This window comes from Megascapheus bottae, chromosome 15 (genome assembly GCF_031878675.1).
Source record: "Megascapheus bottae isolate mThoBot1 chromosome 15, mThoBot2.hap1, whole genome shotgun sequence".
In the NCBI taxonomy this organism is placed as follows: Eukaryota; Metazoa; Chordata; class Mammalia; order Rodentia; family Geomyidae; genus Megascapheus; species Megascapheus bottae.
The window spans coordinates 55,223,375-55,245,844 of NC_143523.1; the positions used below are offsets into that span (position 1 = coordinate 55,223,375).

The 22,470-nt window shown below is 38.3% G+C and overlaps 1 protein-coding gene, 1 long non-coding RNA gene and 1 other non-coding gene across 5 annotated transcripts in view; 1 reads left to right on the forward strand and 2 right to left on the reverse strand.

Annotated features, from left to right (window-relative positions):
- LOC150054371 (uncharacterized) overlaps nucleotides 1-22,470 on the forward strand; it is an 86,118-nt gene that overhangs the window by 11,083 nt on the left and 52,565 nt on the right. The gene's annotated exons all lie outside the window — the stretch shown is intronic.
- LOC150054372 (golgin subfamily A member 2-like) overlaps nucleotides 1-22,470 on the reverse strand; it is a 63,124-nt gene that overhangs the window by 9,742 nt on the left and 30,912 nt on the right. Inside the window, exon 2 of one of the 2 annotated variants that reach the window (XM_090346727.1) lies at nucleotides 15,936-16,184. The exons of the other annotated variant lie outside the window; for it this stretch is intronic. Coding sequence (XP_090202853.1) covers nucleotides 16,170-16,184 — 15 coding nt within the window. The 3' untranslated portion in view covers nucleotides 15,936-16,169. Of the gene's footprint in view, nucleotides 1-15,935; nucleotides 16,185-22,470 lie in introns of those variants that run through there. 2 annotated transcript variants of the gene reach the window in all.
- Nucleotides 19,621-19,737, reverse strand: LOC150054373 (U5 spliceosomal RNA). The gene has a single exon (XR_016537987.1). It is a non-coding gene; the product is annotated as a U5 spliceosomal RNA (small nuclear RNA).

Consider the following 22,470-nt stretch of genomic DNA (forward strand, 5'->3'; position numbering starts at 1 on the left):
ACCAGAAAATGAAGTGGCACTGTGCCTCAAAGTGCTTGAGCACTAGTGTTGTGAAAAACAGCTCAGCAACAGGGCCTAGGCCCTAAGTTCAAGCCCTAAGACCTGGGGGAAAACTAGTATATGAAGAATAACCAGAAGAAACTTAAATATACAATAAATCAACAAATGAGTCACTTGATGATAGGTTTCTTTTTTTTGTGTAAGAAACCTGCCTTATTTGTGGGTATATTTCATTTTTTGGGGGGGGACGGGCAGGGGGTCCTGAGGCTTAAGCTCAGGGCCTGAGCACTGTCCTTGGGCTTTTTTTGTTCTCAAGAGTAGTGCTCTACTACTAGTAGAAAAAGCCATTTCTGGTTTTTTCTGTGTATGTGGTAGTGAGGAATCAAACCCAGGGCTTCATTCATACTAGGCGAGCACTCTGCTGACTCCTGGCCAGTTACAAATACTTTTTAGAATAAATGTGGAAATAAGTCGATAACAATTTTAAAAAACAAACATTTTAAATCCCTGTGCACGAATTATGTAACTTAGTTAATAGGGAAAGATTTTTCAGTCCCATATTGTCAGTTTTGTTTAATAAATTGTTTCATGATCGAACTCATGGTATTTACTGACTCATGCCTGTCACCCTAGCAACTCAGGAGGCTGAGATCTGAGGATCATGGTTCGATGCCAGCATTGGCAGAAAAGTTCCAGAGACTCCTATCTCCCATAAACTGCTCAGAAAAAGCCAGAAATGGCATTGGGGCCCAAGTGGTAGACTGCTAGCCCTGAGCACAAAGAGAGGCTCAGGGACAGGGCTAAGGCCCTGAGTTCCAGTCCCAGCACCCCCCCCCCCAATGTCATGGAAGTGGTTCTATGGTTCAAGGGGTAGGGCAGTAGCCCAGAGTTCAGGTTCCACGACCCACAAAAATAACTATATAAATAAATAAAATAAGTCATTTAAGTTAAATTTTATACAAAGAAGATATACATTTCTTATTTTTCTGTGCAGGTCCTGTGGTTTGAACTCAGGGCTTAGGCAGGCTGTCTCTGAGCTTCTTCACTTAAGATCAGAGCTCTTATCACTTGAGCCACATTTCCATTTTGGTGATTTATTGGAGATAAGAGTACAGTCTCAAGGACTGGCTTTGAATCATGATTCTTAGATCTCAGCCATCTTAAATAGGTAGGGTTACAGGTATGAGTCATTGCTCCCTGGCTGGTTACTCATTTCTTAAAAGAATAAGGAATGATTGAACTGACTTTCCATTAATCTGGATATGAGTACCTACAAGGGTTAATTAAATCTTGGCTACTTAAGTGTTTTGTCCACTATATACTTCTTGTATTATATACTTTGTGCTGTTTACTAGGTTTGTGATCTTCAGCAGAGTAGTGAAACTCTAAACTTTATTTTCTCAAATGGAAAATGGAGATATTAGTGGTTCTCACAGAGCACTCTGAGGAGCAGGTGAGTAAGTGTAGTTGAACATTTAACAGTACTTGCTATATAATAGCTTAATTAATGCTTGTTATGATACATATTTGTGAGAGAAATAGCTTGGGTAGAATTTTATTCTTCCCAATCATTGCTACACAGGAGGCTGACATCTCAAGATCGAGGTTCAAAGCCAGCTCAGACATGTGAGACTCTTATTTCCAATTAAACACCAGGAAACAGGAAGTAGTGCTGTGGCTCAAAGTGGAAGAGTACTAGCCTTGAGTTGAGCTCAGGTATACCTCCCAAGCCCAAAGTTCAAGCCCCACAATGACAAAAGAAAAACAAAAAAAACCAGACTTAATTCTTCTTTTGTTTATATTATTAACAAACCCATTTTTCTTTGCTTTTGTTTTTGCCTCTTCTTCTTCCCCCTCCCCTCCCTCTTCCTCCTTCTTCTTCCTCCTCCTCTTCCTCTTCTTTCTCCCCCTCTTCCACCTCCTCTTTTGTGGGCAGTGGGGCTTGAACTCTGGGCCTGGGCTCTGTCCCTGAGCTCTTCAGCTCAAGGCTACCACCCTACCCTCTTGAGCCTCAGCCCCACTTCCTGTTTTCCAGAGGTTAATTGGAGATAAGAGTCTCACACTCTTTTGTGCTTAGGCTGGCTTTGAACCTTGATCCTCAGATCTCAGCCTCCTTAGTAGCTAGGATTATAGTCACCAGCCACCGAGTCTGAGCCTGGCTTTATTGCCTGTTCTTTATGTAGAGTTAAGGCAACTTGCTTGTGTTAGCTAGAGGACTTGAGGTACTTAGTAAAACATCACTTAGTTTAAATACATATAATGGGATAAACTGGATTTCTTTTGATAATTCTTATTTTTAAATATTATAGAATGTACAAGAATGTTATTGTAGGTAACTTGATAGATATTTATAATGTATTTGTAACTAACACGATATATGTATGTATGTTTATATGTATGTATGTATGTATGTATGTATGTATGTATGTAGTGTAGTGTATGTTGTGGGGGTTGAACTTAGGGATGGGGCAATGTCCCTGACCTCTTTTTGCTCAAAGCTAGTGTTCTACCACTTTGAGCCACAGATCCATTTCCAGGTTTCTGGTGGTTAATTGGAGATAAGAGTCTCACAGACTTTCCTGCCCCGGCTGACTTTGAAGCTCAGTTCTTAGATCTCAGCCTCCTGAGTAACTAGGATTACAGGCAAAGAGCCACCAATACTTGGCTGTAGCAAAGTTTTTGATTGGTATTGTTTTTTTTTCCCCCTTCACATCAAAACTTGTATTTTAAGGGTTAAAATAAGGCTGGAAATGTGGCTTAGTTGTAGATTGCTTGCCTAGCATGTGTGAAGCCCCAGGTTTGATTCCTTGGTATCATATGAGCAGAAAAAGGCAGAAGTGGTGCTGTGGCTCAAATGGTAGAATGCTGGTCTTGAGCAAAAGAAGCTCATGGACAGTGCCCAAATCCAAAGAAAGAAAGAAAACATTGAGATGTTTTCCTTAAATTCTGTAGTTTTAGAAACTCATTTCTGAGATCTATATGTGTTTTTTATTTTTATTTTTTTGTTGGTCATAGGGTTTGAACTCAGGACCTGGTTCAGTCCATGGTTGTCATATACATAGCATTTTCTTGCAACTTTATTATGAATATTGAATATTACTCAGTAGTATTATATAGATATTTATGTAATAGTTGTACTTTGTATTGTTTTTTAGAATACATTTAAAATTTACTCAGAGCTCAAGAAAAAAGATGAAAACTATTGACTCTACCACTGAAAATTAAGTGCTCAAGCCCATTTATGGCAGTTTTTGGAGTGAGATATTGTTTTTCTTACTATTGGTGCAGACTGCATATTTTAAATAATTTTTTTAAAATAATTTCTTTTCTTTTCTTTTCTTTTTTTTTTTTTTTTTTTTGCCAGTCCTGGGGCTTGAGCTCAGAGCCTGAGCTCTGTCCTTGGACTTTCTCAAGACTAGAGCTCTACCACTTGAGCCTCACCACCAAGGAATCGAACCCGGGTCTTCGTGCATGCTAGGCAAGCACTTTAACCACTAGGCCAAACTCCCGGCCCTAAATAATTTTTTTCTACAAAAGCTGCTAAAAACTTTTCATGTAGGCATTTCAAAATCATTTTAATTTTTGGAAAGTTTTTCTTCTCAAAAGTCAAGCTGAGCATCCTATGACCATAATTCAAGCCACTAGGAGGCTAAAACATGGAGGAACTGCTTAAAACCAGCCCAGAAATGAAGGGACAAAGGGTAAAAAAAAATGCATCAGTGGTCTTCACTAGACATAGTGTTGAAAATGAACTATAATTGATGGATGAGGATAGAAGGGAAAAATTGTGAGAGCAAGGGGAAGGGGTGCCGGTATCTAAAAAGAAATGTACTCTTTGCCCTGACTCTAGTAACTGTAACCCCTTGGTATATCAGTTTTATAAGAACAAGAATTTTTTTAAAAGAAGAAGAAGAAAAAAAGACAAACCCCTAACAAAATGAGCCCAGTCAGAAAAGTGTGAGACTCCATTTCCAGTTAACCAGCAAATGACTCAAGTGGTAAGAGTACTAACTTCAGTGATGGAGGCTCATGCCTGTAATCCTAGATACTCAGGAGGCTGAGATCTGAGGATTGCAGTTCAAAAGTCAGAAAAGTCCCTCTAAGACTCTTAGATTAACGAGCCACTCAAAAACTGGAAGTGCTGCAATGGCTCAAGTGATAGAGTGCTAGCCTGGAGCACAAAGAGGCTCAGGGACAGTGCCAAGACTCAAGTTCAAGCCCACCAACCAACCATCAAATGGAAAAATAGTACTAACCTTCAGTGGTAACCAGAGGAAGAGGCCTTGAGTTCAAGCCCCAGTACTGACATAAATAAAAAATCATTTTACCTTAATGATTAAAAAAGTAATGGTAACACATGGCCAGGAGTTTGGCCTAATGATAAGAGTGCTTGCCTAGCATGCATAAAGACCCGGGTTTGATTCCTTGGCACCACATACATAGAAAAGGCTGGAAGTAGAGCCGTAGCTCAAGTGGTAGAGCACTAGCTTTGGCCCTGAGTTCAAGCGCTGGTTATGGCAAAAAAAAAAAAATAATAATAATGGTAACGGGACAAATTGAAAGTTCATAGTCAAATCCCAAAGAAAAAGTAAAGTCCCCCATACACTACTAAAAAATAACATCTGTAAGTACTTCAGCAAAAACACTAAGTTTTTTGAAAAAAATAAAAGTGAAACCTTTTTTAAAAAATGTTTCTACTATCAGATAAGAATTTCAGAAAATAAGTTGAGTAATTTATACACGGTGTCTGAATATCTGAATCCAAAATGTAAGAACCCTCAAATTAAGGGATGTTGTCTAAATAGAAAAATTTCAAAATATGGCTGCCAGTTCTAGTTAACTAGTTGTGGCTTTTTTTTTTTAACCCTCCCCCCACCCCCACTTCTGTGCCTTCTTTCTCCTTTTCCTTTTTAGCTGTGCAAGTTTTAAGACTTAAGATGTTTCAAATTTGATGTTTTGTTTTGTAATAACGGTCTAAAATAGAATAAGATGTGGTGGGAGTAGAACCTAAATGAATGAAGGTCAACAACCAGATGGAAATGAAAATCTAAAACCTCCAGCAAAAGGAAGCTAGAAAGAGGAGAATCAGCGCTGAAATTATACATCTGCTAGACATCTGTGCATTTCTTACTCGTAAGTTCTGTTGCAGAAATAGCAAAAGAAATTTTGAAAGGAAAACATTATTAAATGAATTGAGCATGTTTTTATCAATAATTATATGTACATTTTAAATTGTACAACATGCATTTGATTCATACTTTAGATGTATCCTATTTCCTAGAAGCTCCTCAAGTTCTTTTCTTAAAGTAACATCTCTTTTTGGGGTTAAATTTACAATTCCTGTTTATATCTTCAGAGCTGAATCAATATCTTATTAAATTATACATCAAAAGTAGATGTAGTAAAAGTGGTAGTAAACGGGTAATGCTGTTGCTGTAGCAGATGTGTCATTGCTTTCCTCTTTGTCAGTATTCTGTGATCATCTTGAGCTATTGACCAATACTGATTGTCAGTAAAAGTGGAAAAGCTTTAGTTTATCAAGCAGTTGGTAAAGAAGTAGAAAAAATTGCCAAAGATAACCCTTTAAAAGAGCCAGGGTTTTGTTTTGTTTTTATAAATAAGAATTTAAAAATAATTGGTATTTCTTATCTCACGCAGATTGGTATTTCTTATCTCACACAGATCAGATTTGCAAAAGGAAAGATTTTTTTTTTGACGCTAGTGATAATCATTCTGGTAAAATCAGATCAGAGGGGCATTCCTATCCCTCATTCCTCCCCCCCAAAGGAAAAAACAAAACAAAACAAGAGGAAAGAAAACATGTTATTCTCATTTTTTTATCTAATTTTTTTTTTTTTTTTTTTTTTGGCTGGTCCTGGGCTTGGGCTCAGGGCATGAGCACTCTCCATGGGTTTTCGTAAGGCTAGAGCTCTACCACTTGAGCCACAGTACCACTTCTATGTATGTGGTAACAAGGAATTGAACCTGGGTCTTGGTGCATGCTAGGCAAGCACTCTACCACTAGGCCAAACTCCCAGCCCTTATTACCTAATTTTAAATCCAAAGTAACATAGTACAAGTTGAATCAAATGCTTTTTGTTTTGGTCGGTAGTGGGGCTTGAACTCCACCTGGACACTGTCCCTGATCTCTTCAGCTCAAGGCTACCACCCTACCCCTTGAGGCACAGCATCACTTCCGGTTTTCTAGTGGCTAATTGGAGATAAGAGTCTCATGGTCTTTAGTGCCCGGGCTGGCTTTGAACCATGATCCTCAGATCTCAGCCTCCTGAGTAGCTAGGATTACAGGTGTGAGCCACAATAAACATTTTATATGGTCATATACAAATAGGGATTGTGCCTTTGTGATATGCCTGAAACCATCCTCCAAGTGTAAATGTCCAAGTGTAAATTTTTTTCTTTCATTATCCATTGTGTTTACATGTAGATTTATAAGCATAGTCTAATTACTACAAACGAGGGAAACTATACACCTTATGTTTCTTTGGGTCTGGCTTACTTTGCTTAGTATATTTTTCAAGTCTTTCCATTTCCTTACAAATGGGGCAATATCATTCTTTCAGATAGGAGTGTAGAATTCCATTATGTATTTATACTGTATTTTCTTGATATATTTGTCCACTGAGGGGCATCTAGATGGATTCCATATCTTGGAGATGGTAAAAATGCTGCAATGAACATGGTTGTGCCAGTAGGTTTCATGTGGCCTGATTTGTGGTCCGTTGGATAAATGCCCAGGAGTGGAATAACTGGGTCATAGGGAAGTTGCATAGAGCCTTCATACTGCTTTCCAGAGTGGTTGAACAAGTTTGCATTCCCACTAACAGTGTAGTATAGTTTGACTGTATCCCCGCTGGCATCTGTTGTTGTTACTTTTCTTGATAATGGCCATTATAACTGAGGTGAAGTAGAATCTCAGTATTGTTTTGATTTGCATTTCTTTTTGGCCAGAGATGTTGAACGTCTGTTCATGTATCTGTTGGCCATTTTTACTTCTGAGAAGTCTCTGTTTAAGTCTTTAGCCCATTCATTATTGGGTTGTTTCTTGGAGGATTTTTTTTGGGGGGGGGGGGAGAGTTTTTTTATTTTGCCAATCCTGGGGCTTGAATTCAGGGTCTGAGCACTGTCCTTGGGTTAGTGGTCTGCCACGCGAGTCACAGCACCACTTCCTGCTTTTTCTATGTATGTGGTACTGAGAAATCGAACCTGGGTCTTCGAGTATACTAGGCAAACACTACACTAGACCAAACTCCTGGCCCCTGGAAGTTTACTTTTTAAACTCCAAATATAATGTGAGGCCTTTGTTAGATGCATATCTAGTAAAGATCTCCCAGTCAGTGGGCTATTTACCTTGTTAGCTATGTCCTTTCCCATGTAGAAACTCTTCAGTTAGATGCAATCCCATTTATCCATTCTTTCTTTGATTTGTTTTGGTTCTAGATTTTAGGAAGTTTTGACCCATGCCTAGGAGCCCTAGTGTTCCCTATTTTCATGGTATCTGGCATTGCAGTGAGGTTTTTTTTTTGTTTGTTTGAAATTGATTCAGGTACAGGGTGATAGCTAAGGATCTGGCTTCAGTTTTCCACATTGGTATAGCCAATTTTGGGAGCACTATTTGTGGAAGAGATTGTTGTCTTTCTTCTATCCTGTTTTTGACTCCCTTATCAGATGGTGGCTTTAGGTGTGTGGGTTCATTTCTGGGCCCTCTGTTCCATTGGTCCTCAGGCCTATTCTTGTGCCAGTATCAAGCTTTTTTTTTTTAAAGTTATTATTACTACAGCTTTATAATAGTTTGAAATTTATAATTCCTTTAGCACTTCTCTTCCTATTGAAGATTGTTTGGTGTCTTCTATTACTCCATATACGTTTTTGGATTGCTTCCTCTATATCATTAAAGAATGTTGGGATTTTGATGGGCATTACATTCAATTTGTAGATAGCTTTGCAGCCCTTCATTTTACTTTTTTTGAGATAGGGTTTTTCTTACTGCTTAGGTACATGCCTAAATGCAGTACACCTATAGTAAGCTTCCTATAGCTAGGATAACAGATGTTTATCACTACATCCAGGGGTTTTGTGCCATCACCCCCACCCCATGGGCTGGCCTTAAATGGCAATCCAAACAATCTCAGGTACCCAGATATCTAGGATTATGGGCATGAACTGCCTAGCTTTTGAAGAGTTTTAACGGCTAACACAAAACTGGTTGTTTCTGAGTGTCTTGAAACAGCTAAAAGTATTTTCTGATTTCTGTCTCCTTCTATAAAAAAAACTTGTTTTGGACCAGCTAAGGAGGCATAAAATAGGATTGTGTTTAGACTAGCCTGGGCAAAAATGTTATTCTGTTCTATTCAATTCCATTTTATTCCCCTGCTTCTTCTCCCTCCCATCTCTACCCCTTCACCAATCCATTCATCAGTCATTCATCAGTTGTAAGCCATCTTGTCTGTTTCTATAATTCGGATATTGTAAATAATGCTACAATGAACTGGGATGTAAAGGTGTCTTTATTGTATTCTGTCTTGAAGTTTTTCAGATAAATGCCCAGAGGTGGTATCACTGTAGCAGAGGGTAGTTCGGTTTTTCAGTTTCTTGAGGAATCTCCATACTGGAATATCCAATGTCTTTGGTTACAAAAATCACAGGAATTGTTAATGCTAATCCTTGCCAATCTCATAGTTAAAGGAAAAAATTAATGTTTAGTCAAGGTCAGTAAATAAAGATGAATTTTTTCCTTTAATTTTTAAAAATTTTTTATTTTTTGCCAGTTCTGGGGCTTGAACTCAGTGCCTGGGCCCTGTGGGCTTTCTCAAGGCTAATGCTCTACCATTTTTTTTCCCCCAAGTTCAAGGCCTCCTTGAATTTTCTGAGGCCATGGGCCCTAATTAATAAGTTCTACTAGGGTAATTGATTCACAACAGAAGATATTAGTCTTTTGTACTTCAAGGGGTGGGATTTCTCTTCCAAGCTCCCTTTCTTTTTTTTTTTTTTTTTTTTTTTGCCAGTCCTGGGCTTGAGCTCAGGGCCTGAGCACTGTCCTTGGACTTTCTCAAGGCTAGAGCTCTACCTCTTGAGCCTCAGCACCACTTCTGGCTTTTATCTATGTATGTGGTACCGAGGAATCGAACCTGGGTCTTCATGCATGCTAGGCAAGCACTTTAACCACTAGGCCAAACTCCTGGCCCCAAGCTCCCTTTCTTTTAGCCCTGGAAGTGATTTATCTTCCCTTTTGCTCCTCTGCTACCTCTAGGATACTCCTTTTCACTTTCCTTGACTTTCAACAAAAATGATATTTTTCAGTGTCAGTTTTTTTTTTTTGAAACCTTGCTTTACTCATGATTTTATTTTGTATGGCTTTGTCTTCATTACTACTTTTGTCTGTTTCTTGATTATCTCAGCATGAAGGTGTATGCTATCTCTACCACTTCTTGTGGACATTGAGTTTCTTGACCTCTTCTCGTGTCTTGTACTTCATCTTAGCCACCTGTGGTCCTGCACCAGATCTATTATGCAATATAATTGTAATCTTCCTTCAAAATTTTATTTTCAACTATTTTTATTATCATATTCTGTCTTACCAGTTTACTCCTTGTAGTACCAACAAGGTACTCTTTGCTTCTTAGGAATCTTTTCACTTTTTCTCTGCATATCCTCACAATTCTCAAGTCAGTGTAATTCTTGTTGTATATTATAATTGTGCCATCACAAATATCCTCATGTCCTTTGCTTTTGCTTGCTATATTGATTAGTTGGGAAACCCTTATGTTGGTTAAATCCGTCTGTCTCATTCTCTACTTTAAAAAATATGATAATAAACCCCAACAATATAAAATTACTGTGTTAATACAAAAATCACTGTGTTAACAATTTTAGGTGTACAACACAGTGTTAATAGTTACATATACATGGCTGTATAACAGGTTATAGAACTTTTTCATCTTATCTGACTAGAACTTAGTAACTGTAAAATAGTTTTGTATTTCCCTCTCCTCCTTATACCTGACAGCCAGCATTCTATTTTCTGTGTTTGATTACTTTAGATACCTCATGTAAAGCTCTCATGCGTCATCCATGTTGTAGCATATGAAAAATTTTTCTTTTTAAGTACTTGGTATTTCTTTGTGTGTATTTATCACCCAGTTTTTGATGGTCCTTTATATTTTGATTCTACATCTTGTCTGTTGAGCATAGTGCTACACTGAGTGCAAATACATCTTTATGATCCTGTTTTCAATTATTTTATTTACTTTTTGGCAGTCCTGGGGTTTGAATTCAGAATTTTGTGCTTGCTGGGTAGGCATTTTACCACATGAACCTACTTTGCAGCCCTCCAACCTCTTTTGCTTTAGCTATTATTTTTTTTTTCAAGATAGCTAGAAGGCTCAGTTAGTAGAATACTTGCCTAAGTATTACAAGTTCTTGAATTCAAACCCCAGTCCCACTAAGAAAAATAATTTACTTTCAGCAGGACACAGGCTATAATTCTAGCTATTCAGGAGGTAGAGGAAGGAGGATAGTAGTCTAAGGCCAGCCTCAGGCAAAAATGGGACTAAGAGCCTATTACACATGCTTAGAATGACCTCCCCTTGGTCAGGAATATTAAACTATAAGGAAGTCCTATAGAGGTGCTTCTTTATTATCACACAGGAGACTGAAGTAGGACAATTGTGAGTTTCAGACAGTCTGGGCTACTTGGTGAGATCTCATTTCAACAAATGAACAAATGACATGGAAAATATAACCCTCAGATTATTTGACATTTGTTTGAAGGGAAGCTACACAGGAGGTGAGTAAACTAGTGGACCCGATGCTACATGTCTTACTACTTTAAATTATTATTCTTGCTGTAAAAGGTTTTTTTTTTTTTTTAAAAGAATTCTGTTCTGTTTAAGCATATATTGAATTAAATATGCTGTTAAATGCTTTGAAAGTAAGCGTTGCTGTTTGGCTAAGTGATTCAGGCTGAAAAATTTTAGGCTGCTTTTTCCCAAATTCATCCTAAGCTTTGTCTCATTATTTATTCAATTGCAATATTAAGAAAAGTTCATAAGTGAAACTCTCACTTCTAGAATTGAGGGAGTAGTGTGTTGAACAGTATTTAACACTGGTCTTGGATGTGGAGAATAGACAACTCCTAGAGATACATTAACACACTGATAATTTCAAATGAATTAACTTTCAGATACCACACTTTAACATGTACTGTTTCCTAAAATTACTCTTCAGGTCTCTCCAGCAGTTTCTCATTCCTTTCCACCATAGTTTTTTATATAATATAGAAAAAAATGGAATATTTCTTCTCTAGTTCCTGCTCTTAGTTGAATGCATTCACATGCTCTGTAGTGAAACAAAAATCCTAAGATAAAAAGGGCCTCAAAAACCAAGAGAACAATCCTGGGACATCTGGATATCTAATTATAAAAGAATGAAGTTGGACTTCTGCCTCATGTCCTATATAAAAATTAACTCAAAATGGATCAAAGACCTAAATATAAGAGCTAAAACCATAAAGCTCATAGAAGAAAAGCATAGACATAAATCTTTGTGATCTTGTATAAGCTTCTTAGATATGACACCAGAAGCATGAGCCATCAAAGAAAAAAGGATATAAAAAGTAGACTTGATCAAAATTAAAAACTTGTATTCAGCAAAGGACATACTTCTCTCTTGTCTGAAAGGTTTTCTGTGTGCTATCTCTGAACAGTTTTATATAAAGTTAGCCACCAATTAACCATAAGGGTCTTTTTCTGGATTACCAGAATGGTATATATTCCAATTGATTTGATCTAATTCCACATTGAAGGAGGAATGACAAACAGGTTGGGTGGAATCAGTGCCCCTAGATACTCAGGAGGCTGAAATCTGAGGATCTTGATTCAAAGTCAGGCCAGGTAGAAAAGTCCCTGTTCTGAGACTCTTATCTCTAATTATATTAATCATTCAAAAACCGGAAGTGTAGCTGAGATTCAAAGTGGTAGAATGCTAACCCTGAGCAGAAGAGCTCAGGGTCAGCACCCAGGCCCTGAGTTCAAGTCCTACAACTGACAAACCAAAAAAGAGTAAGTCTCACAAACTTTCCTGCTAGGGCTGATAATTGAATTGTCATCTCTGATCTCCGTCTCCTGAATAGCTAGGATTATAGGTGTGAGCCACTCATGCCCCCAGCTTGGAGTCTACTCTTAAGTCTACACTTGTGGGTCATGTTCTAGTATGAAAAATGCTACTCATATTGCTATAAAGTTGTACTTACACAAAATATCAACAGACAACAAAGTTTTACAAAGAAAATACAAAACCCAACAGAATCAACTATTTAAAAGTTCACCTGTTTGAGAAATACTTCTAGGAGTTATCTCTGTGAGCTGCACTGAATGAGCTGCACTGAAAATACTCCAGAGAGAATCAAAACTACAATGACAGGAGCTGGGAGTTTGGCCTAGTGATAGAGTGATTGCTTAGCATGTACAAAGACCGTGGTTTGGTTCCTTGGTATCACATACATAGAAAAAACTGGAAATGGTGCTGTGGCTCAATTGGCAGAGTGCTAGCCTTGAGAAAGCCCATGGACAGTGCTCAGGCTCTGAGTTCAAACCCCAGGACTGGCAAAACCCTTCTTCCCCCTAAAAACCACCTACAACAACAAAACTCAGAATTTCCTTGTAATATTGAAAGTTTAGCAATCTAGAAACTCTTAATTGTCTCTATTATACATAGCATTTTAAGATGATGCATTATCAGCGCCGTCAAACCTCTTCTTACAAATTGGAACACATGTACATGAGCTTACACTGGTCTAGCTTTATTATCAGTTTTAATTTTGTGGACACTTGCTTGACAGAGTTTTTCTAAGCAATCAAATTTAGAAGATTTAACTATTTGGGGAACTCACCAGCAGTTAGTATCACAGCTAAACAGGTGCCATTTATACATCCTTACTTTTTACCTTTGGGATAAAATTTTAACTTTTAGGTAAAATAATAGCTATACAGCTGTTGACTAAAATCAAAACTTTAGATCTGTTACAGGTTAGGAAACAGTGCCTGTGACCCCTATAATAGTATTATTATAGTATTGTTGCAGTGTGTATAATTACTAGTATTATTTCCTGATCTGTATCTCATATAATATATAGTAATTCTTACTTAGGTAAGTTCTGTCAGTGTAATCCAGATTTTAAATAGTAGGGCTGCCGAAATGACAGGTTTGGGTTTTTGTGTTGTTTTTTTTCTATCTAAATGTATTCCTATTTTGAATTAAAGAGCTAAAAAGAAGGTTTATCACTTTCTGTACTCTCTGTAGAACAATATGGTATACTGGTAAAGTGAACCAATAATAAAGCCTAGACATTTGGGTTGAAATATTTAAGTTAATCAGTTTATTTAATTAATTTTATAGTTACTGGGGATTGTGACCAAAAATACCAGGGTTTGATTTCTGGCCTTGCCACTCTTAGCTGTGTGATTTTGCTCAGTTATGTAACTGTTGTTCTTTGCTCAGTTTCTTCTTGTATAAGTGGAACTACAGTAGTATCCAAATTAAGGATTATCATATTCATTATTATTGCATCTAGCACAGTTCCTTAGCAAATATCAAATTACACAGAATTGCACATTCTGTTCAACAGCCCACCGCCCTATTACCTTGTTTTAAGTATTCTCATATATCTCTTTACTAATCCTATTTTTTTACTGTAGTCTTTTTTTCTGTGTATGTGCTTTCATCATTCTGTTTATTTACACACACAAATACACAAACATAGACACAGATACAGATACACACCAGTTAACCAGCTCTGTTTTGGAAGTTCAATGTTTTGTTTTCACATTTGCCGCCTTATTAGGAGTGGGTAAGGACAGTTGAAAAACCTAGCAGTGGACCAGAATTATTTAAGCAACAAACCATAATTCAGTTATTACAGTGAAAGCTTATCTGTATTTTCATTTTATTTGTATAGGGAGCACAATTTCTAATTTTTGGAGTATATATTTTCTTCTTGACAGATTGGTTTTTAGATATTGTATGATGGTATTAGTTAATTTAGAATATCAAATAGTCAATTACTTATACAGTTATTATACAGATTTTCTTTTGCTGCTGTAACAAATTAACACAAACTGTAATGGTTTAAAGAACACAAATTTATTTCCTTATAATTCTGCATGTCAGCAGTCACCCGAGTAAAATGAAGGTGTCTTCAGGGATGAATTTCTTTCTGGAAGTTCTATGGGACTGTGGTTCTTTGCCCTTTTCAGCTTTTGTAGGTCTTTCACATTCTTGGTTTGTGACTGCTGTCTGCTTATCTTCTTGGTCAACAAGTCTCATTTCTTTGACCTTTTGTCACTTCCTTCTCTCTATAAACATAGTGGAGAAAAGATCTCTGCTTTTAGGGGACTCATGCTATTAGATTGGGCCCAAAGGATAATTACCCTATCTCAAAATTGGTGCTGTTTTTAGTACATTTAGTAATAATATTTACCAGCACCTTTTTTTTTTTTTACCATTTAAAGTAATAGATTCACAGTTTCTAGGAATGTTTTTGTCATGGGAGGTCATGGGACTTGCACTCAGCCTGGGCACTGTCCCTGAGCTCTTCAGCTCAAGGCTCTCACCCTATCCCTAGGCCTGGGTGCTGAGCTCAGGCTATCACCCTACCCTTGAGCCAAGCCCCACTTCCTGTTTTCTAGAGGTTAATTGGAGATAACGAGTCTTAAGTCCTTTTGTGCCCAGGCTGGCTTTGAACCTTGATCCTCAGATCTCAGCCTCCTAAGTAGGATTACAGGCGTGAGCCACCTGGCTCCTCTTTATAGGCTTTTAGTCAGGTACGTAAGTTTAAACTGTTAATTTTGTTTATTTGGATAAAGGAAGGGACTAGAATTGGACCAGAGTGAATTTCTGTGTATCAGCACAGAGACTTTAGGCAAATTACTTCTCTGAACTCATTTCTGTGGTGAAGTAGGGATGATACTGTGCTCTTACTGTTATTTATGGACATTAATTTAAGGATATAATCTAGGGCCAGAAGACTCCCACCATCCTCTTCATATCTATCTTGTGAAAATCAGATTAAGTCATGAATGGAAAAGTACCTGTTGGTATTTTAGGATATATTTAAGAATTTTTGTCAATGGGACAGAACTTATTATGTATGTTCTTTGGTATTTTCCTAACAGTCTGTTCTCTTCCCGATAGCCAGATGAAAATATTTCTTTTACTAGGGTAAATGAAAAGGTAATACAAGAATTAAAAGTCTATAATTTGCTGGTCATGGTGGTTTACACCTGTAATCTTAGCTACTCAGGAGGCTGAGATCTGAGGATCAAAGTTCAAAGCCAGCCTGGGCACAGAAGGACCTGAGACTCTTATCTCTAATTAACTTCTAGAAAAAACAGGAAGTGGAGCTTAGCTCAAGGGTAGGGCCTTGAGTTGAAGAACTCAGGTGGACAGCACCTAGGCAGAATTCAAGCCCCATGAGCCACCAAAAAAAAGTCCATAATTTACTCTTTTTTTTTTTTTTTTTGCCAGTCCTGAGGTTTCTACTCAGGGCCTGGGCACTGTCCTTGAACTTTCTCAAGGATAGTGCTCTACTTCTTGAGCCACTTCTTAGTTTTTTTGTTTGACCTCTTGGCTTGGGCCCTGTCCTTGAACTCTTAAGCTCAAGGCTGGCTTTGAACTGTAATCCTCAGATCTCAGCCTCCTGAGTAGCTGGATTACAGGCATGAGGCACTGGTGTCTGGCAACGTCTGGCTTTTTCTTTGTATATGGTTGAGGAATCGAACCCAGGGCTTCATGTATGCTAGGCAAGCACTCTACCACTAGGCCCCGCTCCCAGCCTGTTTTATACTAATTTTTATAGCTATCTGTCTTTATTGCAGATCCAAAATAAATACTAAATCCACCCTGGATTAGCAAGGCTGATTTTTCTTAAAACTTCAGCTGCATTTTATTGAATCTTATTCAAGTAACAGCCTTCAATTAGAATTGGCTTTATATATTTGTCTGTTAGCTTTGATATCTAACAGAATTTTTTTGAAGTGACTTGATTTCTTCTTGTTTCTTTAATTTTCTTTTTTCTTTTCTGGCTCCTCCTAAAATAGTGAATAGATCTTTTTCCTTCTGTTGGCATTAGAAAGCTGCCATTTTGAGAGGCTAAGTTACTTTGAATGTGGCTGTGAAGGAAAGAAGTAAAGGAGATTAAGTTACATATTCTTTGTTTCAGAGCCTGCTATTGCACTGGAGGAGATTTGGAGTAGCTAGTGTTTGCTCATTTTCTTCCACCCTACCCCCAGTTGGGGAGCAAGAGACAGTTTCTCTGAGATGGTCCCAAATGAAGGCCATTTTAAATTCAATACTTGAAAAAGTTTCTATTTATTTTTTCCTTTTAAACATCTTTTGGATAATTTAACATTTCAGGTAAGCCAAAGATTATTTTTCTGTATGCTCAAATATATTTTTTGAGAAGCCTAAAAGTTACATTTTAATAATGCAGTTAAATGTAAATTTATCTCTAATTAATATCAAATAAGTTTAAAGTACTGAAAATCTTTTGAAGGAAAAAACTAAAAGTTGGCCAAAATATGAAATGCATTAGATTACCCATGTGTTTCAAAACTGATAAAACACCCTAAAGCAGTTGTAGTATTTCCTTTGTTCTAGGTCATTGCTGTTCTTAGATAAATTAAGACTTTTCACATAAATACTTTTAGATAAATTAATGAGTTTTCAGCTGGTGCCTTTGGCTGAAGCCTGTAATCCTACCTACTCAAGTCTCAGATCTTAGGATCTGGATTCAAAGCCAGGCTAGGCAGGAAAGTGCATGAAATTGTCTCCGATTAGTCACTAAGAAAGTGTAAATGGAACTGTGACTCTGGTGGTAGAGTGCTGGTCTTCACAAAAAAAAACCCTAGGACCTTCACCAAAAAAAAAAAAAAAAAAAGGAAGAAGAAAAGTTTTCACATAAAGATAATTTGACTTGTTCCCCTGGGATAGAACTAACTGAAACATGAACTTTTTGTTGTTGTTGTTGCTGTTGGTTGAGGGGTTCAGGGCCTGGGCATTGTCCCTTGGCTTTCTTTTTTCTCAAGGCTAGCACTCTACCATTTTGAGCCAGAGCTGTATTTCCAGTTTTCTGGTGGTTAGTTGGAGATAAAGTTCTTACCCAGGGTGGCTTCAGACCATGATTGTCAGATCTCAGCCTTTGTATATTAGGATTACAAACCTGAGTCATGGTTTAAGTTTAGACTTTTAGGATAGTTTTTGAAAGGGGTGAGAGAAACAATATACATGAGTTTGGAAACATTTTTTCTTCAAGTTGCATAGTGTCACATACCACATTAGCTTTTCTTCTATTTTTTAAATTTTTAATTATTATTATAAAGGTTATTATAGAAGGGTTTTAGTTACATAAGTTAGGTAAAGAATATATATATATATATATTTTTTTTTTCTTTTTGCCATAATGTTACCCTTTCCTTTGCTGTCTCCCAGTTACCCCCTGAGGTCCCCACCTACAAGTTCTGTAGTTCATTTCAGTATAGTGCCTAATGAGTACCATTGCTGCATTTGTTTACCCATTCTCCCACCATTTCTGTACCCCACCTTACCCTTTCAAAGACAGATAAACAAGATAAAAAGAAAAAAAAGAAAGGAAAAACCCCTCATTTCCGTTTCCTGGAGTTCATTTGGATAAATATTATTTTATATGATCAGCTGCACATAGGCATTGTGCTTTTGTGTTCCTCTCCTGAGAGTACTCTCCTTTGGTCTCACTATGTGCGAATGCCTAGATTACTATATAATATATCATAACCCAGTGTATTTTAGGTCTAGCTTCCGCATATGAGAGAAAACAGGTACTGTTTGTGTCTCTGAGCTTAGCTTACTTTAACTTAGTTAACATTGTCACATAACACACTGGATTTTCTTCTAAATTTCTGCATCTTAGTGTGTATGTATTTTAAAAAGATGTGTAGTTCCCTGTCATGTCAAGAAATCTATATACAGTGTCATGCAATGTTACTGGTCAGTAGGCTGAGGTCCTTTTGCACTACCCAAATAGGAATTGATCCTGGGCCCATGACAGTTTTTATAACCTTTGTGAGTGGCAGAAATAAGTAGTAGTGTATAGTAGCTGGAGGCATCCTATAATGTTATTGCTCTTATATGGGTCCTGGGTGCTGGGAGCTTTAGCTCTACAAACAGGTATTACAGCTCTCAGGCTTGGGGTTCAGTCCATGAAAAAGTTAAGTGGGGATCCTCAGTCCTTGACAATAGTGGGGACTGTTAAATTTCTCAGGCCTCTTCCAGCATTCAGGGCCTAGGTTTCTCTTCTGTCATTATTTTAGCCTCTGTCTTGCTTTAGCCTCAGAATTGCCTTTTGCTCTGCTGTCACTAGCCTGCTGCTATCACCATACTTGCTAGTGCTGTAGGTATAAGGGCTTTATTGGTGCCGTAGTCGATTGCTGCTACCATGGCCATTGTTGCCTCTAGATCAGAACTACCTTGGTAGCCCAATGCTGCATTTACTGCTGCTGGTCCACTGTCAATGCTGTTTCTGGAGCTGCTGTGTATATGTGTGTGTGTGTGTGTGTGTGTGTGTGTGCGTGTGCGCACGCGCGCGTGCACGTGCACGTGCCTGCACACATGTATGCATATGCACATACTGATCTTTGGGCTTGAACTTAGGCTCTGGGCACTGATACTTGAGGCTAGTGCTCTACCACGAGCCACAGCTTCACTTTTGGCTCTTCAGTGGTTAATTGGACTTTCTTGCTTGGCTGGCTTAAATCACGATCTCACCTGTCAGCCTCCTGAGTAGGTAGGATTACAGGTGTGAGCCACTGGCACCTGGCCTCCCTCCTCCCTTCCCTCCCTATGTTAGCAAATCAACTGCTCTTGTGAAAATCAAAACTTGGCAAGACAGCTTGAGAGAAGCCTTTATTGGCTTAATATTGCAGTACAGGAATGTTGTCCTGATTGGCTCCTAAGTGAGTTGAACAGCTAGAAAGGGGTTTACACCAATTATGCATGTCTAAGAAATGAAGAATTGTATTGATACCAGTTATACATCTTCTGTTTGGCCATCAGGGTGAATGTGTCCCCTTTGGCCTGGGTGGAAATGGCTGCAGTGTCATTTAGAGTTAGACAAGAACTGTGATGGCGTAGAAGTTGTTAGTTGGGATAGTGTATTCAGGGACCAGCATTATGCTTCTGCACCACCAAACTGTTTATAGTGTAGCATTTTCATGGTGTCTGTGGAGGTGAATGCAATTGACTGGTTGTGTGGCAGACAGTACTTCATTCAAGGTAGCAGGGCACCCCAGAAAGGTCTAACAACTCTTAGTTGGTTACATTGTCCAATCACTCTGGTCCTTAGGGGGTGCTTACAACATAGGCTTATCAGTGATATCTACAGTGCTTACCAATGCTTAACTCATTTCTCAGTGATCAGGGAATATTGAGTCCCTATTATCTTTTAACTAGAAGGTATTTTTGTTTTTGTTTTTTTCCTTTTTCTTTTTGGTTGGTGCTGGGTCTCAACTTGGGGCCTGGCCACTGTTCCTAAGCTGCGCTGTTCCTAAGCCAACCCCCCCCGCCCTTTTTTTTAGCCCTGCTAAGAGCAAGGCTTCAAAAAACTGGGTTAAGACTCAGAATTGTTCCTCTCCATGGAAATCTTTAGTAAAAGGTAAAAGATTTATACGATCTGAAGAGAAACCAGAGTATCCTGAGCTTTTTTTTTTCTCTCTCTCTTCCTCTCAAGGCTAGCACTCTGTCACTTTGAGCCACAGCATCACTTCTGGTTTTTTAGTGGTTCATTGGAGGTCTCATGAGCTTTCCTGCCAAGGCTTGCTTTCAACCGAGATCCTCAGATCTCAGCTTCCTGAGTAGCTAAGATGACAGATGTGAGCTACCAGTGCCTGGAGCTAGAAGGTATTTGAAGGAGATGAGAATTCAAGTTTTGTGCTGTTGAATATTTTAGTTGAAATCATTACGAGGATACATGTTTAGGGAGCAGGGAGTTTGGCCTAGTGGTAGAGTGCTTGCCTAGCATGCACAGAGACCTGAGTTCAATTCCTCGGTAACACAAAGATAGAAAAAAAAGCCAGAAATGATGCTGTGGCTCAAGTAGTAGAGCTCTAGCCTTGAGAAAAGCCCAAGGACAATGCTCAGGCTCTGAGTTGAAGCCCCACGACTGGCAAAAAGAAACCCCCCAAGACAAAAAACAAAAACAAAAAAAACAACCCAGGATGTATGTTTAAAAATCAAATAGAGGGGCTGGGAGTTTGGCCTGCTGGTAAAGTGCTTGCCTAGTATGCACAAAGGCCTGAGTTTGATTCCTCAGTATGACATAAATAGAAAAAGCTGGAAGTGGTGGTTAGGCTCAAGTGGTAGAATTGTTAGCCTTGAGAAAGCCCGAGGGTAGTGCTCAGGCCTCAGGACTGGCAAAGAAAAGAAAAAAGAAAGAAAAAATCAAATAGATATAATGGGATAAATCTGAGTTACATCATAAAATTTTGAATCTATAACATAACTTAATACTAAGCATGTTTGCTATTGTTTTGGCTTAAAATCATTACTTGATAGATTTGAGATACATTTGTGCACATAATTTGAGACATTTTCTTTTTTTTATTTAAGATTATGCTCTGCATTATATGTAAAGTGCACAAACAGTTTTTGGTGGCAGGAGGGTTAACTCAGGGCTTCATTGTTGTCAGCCAGGTGTTGTGACATTTGAACCCCAATTGCCCAGCTCTTTATTGGCCCTGGTTAGTTCCAAGGTAGGGTGTTACTTTATTACCTGGACTGACCTGGGCTGCAGCCTTCCTACTGTGCTTCCTCATATTGCTGGGGAAGACAGGCTCAAGTCACTGTTTCCAGCCATTATTTGAGATAAAGTCTTGAGAACCTTCTGTGCCAAAACTGGCTTTGAACCACAGTCCACCCATACCTTCCTCTCAGGTAGCTAGGATTATAGGCTTGAGACACAGTGTTAAAAAGCAAAAATGGAACTCTGTGAAATTATCTGTAAAATGGGTAATTGACTTTATATTCTGTTTTGTTTTTAAACTTGTGATTTTGTATATGATGGGCTAGGGAAATATCTCTGAGCCATACTTCCCTCCCTAATTTTGGCTTAAATGAACACGTAAGTGTGAAAATGCTTAGCATGGATGTGAAGGTAATTTGGTTTTGACATCTGTCACCAACCCATTGATTTCCAGGGTTGAAAATGCTTAGCAGTGTGTCTGGGACACTGTAGTTGCTAAGTGCTAATTGTCATACTTCTCTAGATAAAAATGACTACTTTTCGCAAGATAAAAATTAAAAATGATTTTTTTTACCATCTCACACTAGTATTGAGAGATGTTTAATAGCAGTTGTAGTTAGTAGATGTTTTAGCTTCATTTTGAATTTTTTTTTCTTTTTCTTTTTTTTTTGCCAATTGTGGGGCTTGAACTCAGGGCCTGACCACTGTCCTTGGACTTACTCAAGGTGAGAGCACTTGTGCCAGAGTACCACTTCCAGCTTTTTTCTGTGTATGTGGTACTGAGGAATTGAACCCAGGTCTTCGTGAATACTAAGCACTCCACCACTAAGCCAAACTACTGGCTCTTCACTTTGAATTTCTGAATTGTGTATAATAGGAAAAGACTTGAAGTGTCTCTGCTTAGAGGAATAAATTACCCAGAAGTAGGTAACACAGGAATAGTAGAGCCACCATGATCTTTAAATCTAGAAATTACAAGCTAGTGGTCTGTCAGCTGGATTTGAACTACAGGCATGTTATGTCTGGCTTGTAAAACAATTAAAGATTTTAGAGATTTGAGCAGAGCTGTGTCTCACACATGTAATCCTACCTACTCAGGAGGCTGAGATCTGAGGATCAAGGTTGAAAGCCAGCCTGGACACAAAAGGACCTGAGACTCTTATTTCCAATTAACCTCTAGAAAATGGGATGTGGGGCTGAGGCTCAAGTGTGAAGAGCACAGAGACAACGCCCAGGCCAGGGGTAGGGAGCTAGCCTTGAGCTGAAATGTTCAGAGACAGTGCCCAGGCCGAGTTCAAGCCCCATGACCCACAAAAAAATATAAAATAAAAATAGAGATTTCACAAAAGGAAAATGTTCTTTGGCTTTTCTTGAAAACCTGGGAGATAGATACAAAGGGCTTTATTCCTCATGTAGCCATCAGTGGAAGTAAAGAGGTTGGTGTTCCATAACCTCTGGTACTTTTGTCACATCCCTAGTCTTCAGGGACCTCTCAATGTTATTACCTACTGCATTTCTAGTATTTTTCATATAGTAGTGCTAGATGAGGAAGTAACTTCTCTATCAGAAGAGAAACTCAAAATGGGGCTGTTTGTGATTTAAGAAAAAGGAAAGTTAACAAAATAACATTTCTGGGGCTGCCAGCACTTGTCTAGTAAAGGCAAGGTCGTAAGGCTTGATTCTCA